Source organism: Argentina silus (assembly GCF_951799395.1).
Source record: "Argentina silus genome assembly, chromosome: 3".
Classification (NCBI taxonomy): Eukaryota; Metazoa; Chordata; class Actinopteri; order Argentiniformes; family Argentinidae; genus Argentina; species Argentina silus.
The window spans coordinates 2,194,979-2,202,478 of record NC_139657.1 but is presented as its reverse complement, the minus strand read 5'-3'; the positions used below and the strand labels follow the sequence as shown (position 1 = coordinate 2,202,478).

Below are 7,500 nucleotides of genomic sequence, written 5' to 3'. Positions count from 1 at the left end.
GTCTCTCCACAGAGTCTGTTGATTATGTAATGGAATCACTTTGTGCCTAGATTGTTTTGCATTGATTGCAAACAATTAAACCTATCGGTTGATGGTGTGTGTGTGTGTGTGTGTGTGTACTCTTTTGTTTCCGTGGTTACCGATAGCTGTGGTAAAGACACCGCCTGCCAACCTGTGGATGATGGCGGTGCTGACGCCCGTTGCCCTGGTGATGGTCGTCATCGTCATGGTAATTGCCATACTGTGCAAGCGGAACAGGGTCATCTTCAAGACCAGCGCGTTCAGAAACTTCAAAACCAGATCCAAGGTAAAGTTGGGCCCAGGGTTAGTTTTTTCCAGAAGTAGATTAATCCAGTGTGTGTGTGTGTGTGTGTGCGTTTGTGTGTGTGTGTGCGTGTGTGTGTGTGCGTGCGTGCGTGTGTGCGTGCGTGCGTGCGTGCGTGTGTGTGTGTGTGTGTGTGTGGTGAATAATAACACTGCACATCTTAAGGGTTTATTATTTACTGAGCATCCGCTCAACGTTATATGGCCAACTGTGTTCCGTATTATGATGCGGGGGGGGGGGGGGGGGGGCAACGACAACAACAACGACTGAAGAATGAGGGTTAATGTACTGGGAGGGGGGGGGGGAGAGACGGGGGGGGCAACGACAACAACAACGACTGAAGAATGAGGGTTAATGTACTGGGAGGGGGGGGGGGGGGGCAACGACAACAACAACGACTGAAGAATGAGGGTTAATGTACTGGAAATGAATTTTCCAGCTAAATGTCCTTTTAATTGTCTTCTTGTTTAGACGTCGTATCGGAGGGAGGGCAGTTACCACCACCAGGTACTGACTGACGGGCCGGCTGTGTTCTTTCTCAATACATGCATGTGGCTTAGTGGCTGTGCTGCTGCTGCTGCTGCTGCTGGTGCTGCTTGGGGCTGGGGGCTGGGGGGGCTGGGGCTGGGGGCTGGGGGCTGGGGGCTGGGGGCTGGGGGCTGGGGCTGGGGGCTGTGGGCTGGGGCTGGGGGCTGTGGGCTGGGGGCTGTCGGCTGGGGCTGGGGGCTGTGGGCGTTGTTTGGGGCGGGGGGCTGCGGCTGGGGCTGGGGCTGGGCTGGGGGTAGGACATGCCTCCTGTGTTGACAGTGCCTGTGGGAAATCAATAGTGGTGTGTGTGTGTGTGTGTGTGTGTGTGTGTGTGTGTGTGTGTGTGTGTGTGTTTCTGTTCTTCTGTGTGTGAATCAATCGGGGAGGGGGGGGGGAGGGGGGCTCAGAGCCACTGATCAACGAGGCGTCCTCTGCATCCATGTCCATCTAGAACGCATAGTAAAGATTCATACAGCCTGACTCCCATCCCATAACCCATAACCCATAACCCTCACAGCAGACCGTGGCTCCATGGCGGAATCCACTGCGGTCAGCCATGTTGATGTCACACTGGATTACAATGCCATTTAGATTAATAGGGAGTTATTTAGATTAACAAGATCCGCCTAAACCGTTCAAATTCATCATCGTCGTCATCGTCGTCGTCATCAGACCCTGTCCCGTTCATCTTTCAAACGCAGTGCCACGGTACTCTGGCACTGCAGGGGGAGCGTCAGCTGACGTCCGCGTTACTTTACCACATCACTCCATCGCCCGCCCGGAGCAGATGTGCCGTTTCTCCACGGCGTGTTTGGCTGGAGAACGTAAAAGCGCTTACTGTAAGCCTGTGTTTGTTGTAGGAAGGGGTCAGATGGAGTATCCTTTTGATTAGGGTACTGTACGTTAGAAAAAAAGAAAAAATGTGTTTTCTTCTTTTCCCGTTCCCCTGATCCACCACACCACAGCTGGTCTACCGATGCGCGCCGTGTCTGATGGAAGTATTTACAAGCGGATGCAACGTGCTTCAAGGTCGCGTGTGTGCGTGTAACTGTTTGTAAACGCTTAATGTCACCGGGTTGTTTGAAATGCTACATGAAATATTAAACAGTTGCTAAATATGAGATTTTACACGCCGCAGCACGCATAGCGCTGGGAGCCTATCGCTGCTCGGTGGTGGTTTTTTTGTTGCTCTTGTAGATCCAGAGATGTGGCTCGCTCGCATGCACAAATGAGATTAATATTCTTATCGTGATTTTAGGTTTGTGAACAGCTCCTGGCGATATGACACAGTGAAATCAGTGGTAAATACTCTTAGTTAAGCTCTTTAACTCAGGAACAGTGCACATATTTGCAGTGGTGGCGTCTCCAATGTTCCCGGGAATGTATGTGTGTGTGTGAGTGTGAGTGTGTGTGTGTGTGTGTGTGTGTGTGTGTGTGTATGTGTATGTGTGTGTGTGTGTGTGTGTGTGTGTATGTGTATGTGTGTAGGGCGGTGTGTGTGAGTGTGTGCGTGTGCGTGTGTGTGTGTGTGTGTCTGTGTGTTGGTATTGTCTCCAACGTCCCAGGAATGTGTGTGTCTGTTCCGGAACATGTTGTTGGTATTGTCTCCAACGTTCCGGGGAATGTGTGTGTGTGTGTTCCGGAACGTGCTCTCGGTAGTGTCTCTAATGTTCCGGGACGGAATACCAAACAGATCATAATGACCCACGAGGGAGAGTGGATGAGCTTCATGAACTGCTCGTTCAACACTGCTCACAGTCATCCATCACTGGGGGACAACCTAAAGCTGCTAATCAATGGCACGGCTTGGGGCTGCATGTGTGTCTAAGCATTAACCAGTCAGGCCATGAATCCATCTCGTACCGCTCTGTAAAGAAATGACGCTGTGCGCCGTCGTGTGAAATCATTTGTGTTCGAGGGTGAAATGCCATCCCGTAATTGAGATGTTCAAAGGGGCTTCAGTGAAAGGACGAAAACAAGCCTTTCGTTTTCTTTTGTTTGCGTACAGTAAATCACGTTTGTCGAGCAGCGGCTCTCTGATGTTTGTGATGCACGTAATTGACCTGTCAGCTCGGAGAGGCGAAAGCGCCAGAAGTCTCTTCGTAATCGCGTCCGCCGGCGTTTGTATATCACATCCAGTTGCTCTCTCCGTCCGACTCCGTCAGGATTCTAAATGAACCCAGGACGTGGAATCCATCTCTGTCAACGTGGCGTCACAGAGTAGCCTTGCACAGCGCAAGCCTGATCAACTCCATGTCTCCGTCGAACCGACCAATTCACGGAGATGAAGGGAGGCCATTTATTAAGTCAGCGGCAGCGAGTGGATAGAGCTAGCCGCCTCTCCCCCTCTCCTCTCCTCTCCTCTCCTCCTCTCTTCCTCTCCCCCCCTCCCCCTGTCTCCCTGCCCAGAGAAATATATCAGTGAGAAGCCAGTGCAGTCGAAACACCTTTCAAGGTTAATAGACCCAGCAAACCCCCCCCCCCCCCCCACCTCCCACCTCCAGCTGTGAATTTCCAATACCGTCCAAGTCATAACCCTAATTCACACTGCAGAGCCAAACCAAGCTGAACCAAGCTGAGTGGTAGCCTACCGGGCTGGCCTGGTGACAGGACTTAAACAGTGCTGCAGAAGACAATGGGAAAGGAAATGATCTGAGCCAGCACAGTATGGTTCGGATTGGTCCTGTAGTGTGTAAAGCCCCTTGCTGTCTCAAGGCATTACCTCCGTCAGGCTTAACGTGGTGGAGAACTACGGCCAGTGAGGGACAGAGGCTGGTGGAGGTAGAAATCGGAGGACAGGCTCATTGTAATGCATGGAACGGAATGAGGAAGGGTATCAAACACACAGTGAGCTTGTCCTCCGATTTCTGCCTCCACCAGCCTCCCCATCAGTCTGGAGCAGGTAGCAACACCTTCCAAGGTTACTGTGGTGGAGGTGGTTCAGAGTAACCTCGTCTGAGGCTTGAAGACATGCGTTGGCTCCCCAAGCTAATGCCTATAGACTATAGCTTAGTGAGTGTGCTTGGAGGCCCGGGTTCAACCAGCCTCCCAGCTGTGAATCCCCTATTCCTAATACAAGAAGCCATGGTGTCTTCATAGACATTACTTCACAGACTCCCTGAAAGTCAACGTAGTTGAGACCAGGGGAGGCTGGTGGAGGCGAAAATCGGAGGACAGGCTCATTCCATTCCATGCATTACAATGAGCCCGTCCTCCGATTTCTACCTCCACCAGCCTTCCCTTGTGGAGATATACAGTAAGCCCCCCCTGTTCTCCCAGCCTGAGGTAAAGACGTCCACACGCTATACAGTGCCTTCGGAAAGTATTCAGACCCCTTCACTTTTTCCACATTTTGTGGAGAACGATAGTAATTCCAAAATTACATGAACTATTATCCCTGCATTAAGATGGACTCAATTCAATTTATTGAGTGACTCATTGAGTGACATTTTTGCATTTTAGCTCATTTTAAGAGTGTCATAGCACACAAGTGTCTGAATACTTATGTACATGAGGTATTTCTGTATTTCAGTTTGAATAAATGTACTGAAATTTAAAAAAAAAAGTGTTTTAACTTTGTCATTCTAGGGTATTGTGTGTGGATTGATTTTAATTTTAATTTAATCCATTTTAAATTGAGTCTATAACACAACAAAATGTGCAAAAAGTGAAGGAGGAGTCTGAATACTTCCCGAAGGCGCTGTATATCGATTCCTCCAGCACTTCGTTGACGTGCATTATAGCTCTCCGAGCTAAAGGCTAGGGGCGTGCGGGAGAGCCAGGTTAGAACCCCGATCGGTCACATTAATATGCTCTCAACGGCCACCCGCCCCCGGCTGTGCACAGCCAATACCACGAGGCCAGACGGCGTCCATATATCACCCCAGTCAGACAGTGAGATGTACCTCCTAGGCTTCCGTAGAGACATCCACACTGCGTATTGATTTCTCTGTCACTTAGCAGCGGCTGCAGCCATGTGTGAGATCTGCAGGACTTGATGCTGCTCCGCAGGAGACTGCTGAATTATTGAAGCTGTTTTCAGCTGTTCTTCCCTGCCAGGGGAGGCTGTTGGAGGTACAAATCAAAGGACGGGCTCATTGTATTGCATGCAATGGAATGAGGAATAGGACTGAACGTGTGTGTTAATACCTGTCCTGACTCCATTTCATGCTTTACAATGAGTCTGTCCTCCGATTTCTGCCTCCACCAGCCTCCCGTGTCCCCTACATATTCCCCATATGCACTTGGGGATAAAACTAAAATACTTTGAATACTGTACATCTGTATTTGGAACTCTCAAAAAATAGAGTTCATACATTTTGTGTAATGTGCCTTTTATTGCTGCCTGGCATCAGGCAGGAAAGGCCATCTTGATGAAATGAGAAGTAATTTGCCATCACAAAGGAACTGCTTAGGGCCTCACAGACATCGATCACAGATCCATTTAATTTTCAATTACTTTATTCCAATACACCAACTTCAAAGGTACTGTTTGACATTTTCATTTAGTAGAATTCCTCCTGTGCTCCTTTTTACATGCTGACATAGAGAAAACAGTTATGACTGAGGTTCCTCCATTACCTTCCCTGTCAACTACTATACCAGTAAATTACCTTCCCTGTCAACTACCTTACCAGTAAATTACCTTACCAGTAAATTACCTTACCAGTATATTACCTTCCCTGTAAACTACCTTACCAGTAAATTATCTTACCAGTAAATACCTTCCCTGTAAACTACCTTACCAGTAAATTACCGTACCAATAAATTACCTTACCAGTAAATTACCTTACCAGTAAATTACCTTCCCTGTAAACCACCTTACCGATAAATTACCTTCCCTGTCAACTACCTTACCTGCTTTTTGTGTATTCATGTGTGTCATGTGTTCATCTGTGACGGTGCTGCTGAGTGTCCAGGACGAATTTCCCCTGGACAATAACGTTTTTAGACTCCTCTAACCCCACCTGTACCTGTCCCAGCCTGTCCAGGGGTTTTAGACTCCTCTAACCCCACCTGTACCTGTCCCAGCCTGTCCAGGGGTTCGACTACGCCAAGCAGCACATGGGCCACCAGCAGGGTGATGAGACAGTCTCCGTTACCAAGGAGACAATTGTGCTGGGACTTCCTGTGCGGGACGCCCCCCTGTCATTGGACAGGAAGCCCCATCAGGACGGAACCGCCTCCAAACGCCCCCCCTCCGCTGACATCATACACAAAGGGTAAGAATCCTCCTCCATTCATTGTTTTTAGTTATGGTGTTATAGCTGTGTGTGTGTGTGTGTGTGTGTGTGTGTGTGTGTGTTTGTGTTTGTAATTATGTTATTGTGTGCGCGTGTGTGTTTGTATTTATGTTATTGTGTATATGTATATGTGTGTGTGTGTGTGTGTGTGTGTGTGTGTGTGTGTGTGTGTGTGTGTGTGTGTTTATACTGATGTTGTGTTGTGTGTGGGTGATGTGGGTGCATAATGTGTGTGTATCTGGGCCATGAGAAAGCCTGAGACACATCCGGCCTCCTCCATATGGCCGTGAAAGCTTTCGAATTAGAACGTGTTTACAATAAAGCACTGTGGCTTTTCAGGAAGTGCAAACACTCTGTGTGTTTGTTTGTGGCTTTATAGTTAAAGTCAGAGCAAAATTAACAATAAGCATGTCCGTGTTTGACAGATGGAGATGAATTTGCCTCAATCTGCTAGTGTTGACAAGATTACAGGCTGCCTTGGTCGTGCCAATATGAAGAATCCGAGCCTGTCTGTCGCTGGGAAAAAAAAGGCAATAGAAAGAAAGCTTAGATTTCATAATGAGGCCTCTGAGTCATAAATGTGTTATTTTCTCCCGCAACAAAACGAACACAGCCTCCTCCTCTCCCTCTTGCAGACAAAGCTAAGTCCTGCTGCGTATCGAAACATCTTTCCTTTCAAATCCCCAAAACCCCAAACGTGTAAAAATGCAAATCTTAAAAACTCACACAAAAGAAACATTTACAGACCACCAAATGCCTGATTTTCTTTACCGGGCCCCACTGCCAACCATTCATCATTGTCCTAAACCTGTCGAACACAACTTCCCTATCTGGGGCTGATTTAGCACCACTTGGCTTCTCACTGTCATATTTACGGCTAGCATGCCAGAGGTAGCTGTGACACCAGACTCCAGAGTCTGCTGCAGTGTTGATGATCAGTGGTCCTTGAACGCACTGCAGTAGCGTAGCGTAGCGTATCCTACTGGAGTTTGCCATACTGTAGCGCTAGCGTAGCGTAGCATAGCGGTTTGCGCCTGTTAGCGTCAACCCCAGGGCCGACAGACTCCTGAGCTTAGTCATTCAGCAGGGGGAATCACACCCCTGCGTTGGCCCCGGCTCTGCTATCTGAGCAGCCTGTGGGACTCAGTGCAGTGTGATGATTAAAGACTAAAAGGCTTTGAGCATCGGAGAAATAATGATTGGGAAAACAAACAGAGGTAAACACATAGGGGAGCCTGCCGTAGGAGAGGAGAGGAGAGGAGAGGAGAGGGAGGGGAGGGGAGGGGAGGAGAGGAGAGGAGGGAGGGGAGGGGAGGAGAGGAGGGAGGAGGAGAGAGAGAGAGGAGAGGAGAGGAGAGGAGAGAGAGGGGAGAGGAGAGGAGGGGAGGGGAGGAGAGGAGAGGA

At 49.0% G+C, this 7,500-nt stretch overlaps 1 protein-coding gene across 1 annotated transcript in view; it reads left to right on the top strand.

Annotated features, from left to right (window-relative positions):
• Positions 1 to 7,500, top strand: part of kiaa1549la (KIAA1549-like a) — a gene marked incomplete at its 5' end in the record, with an annotated part of 51,663 nt that overhangs the window by 35,637 nt on the left and 8,526 nt on the right. Inside the window, 4 exons of the mRNA XM_083665659.1 lie at positions 147 to 307; positions 797 to 832; positions 5,885 to 6,075; positions 7,230 to 7,249. Coding sequence (XP_083521785.1) covers positions 147 to 307; positions 797 to 832; positions 5,885 to 6,075; positions 7,230 to 7,249 — 408 coding nt within the window. The remainder of the gene's footprint in view (positions 1 to 146; positions 308 to 796; positions 833 to 5,884; positions 6,076 to 7,229; positions 7,250 to 7,500) is intronic.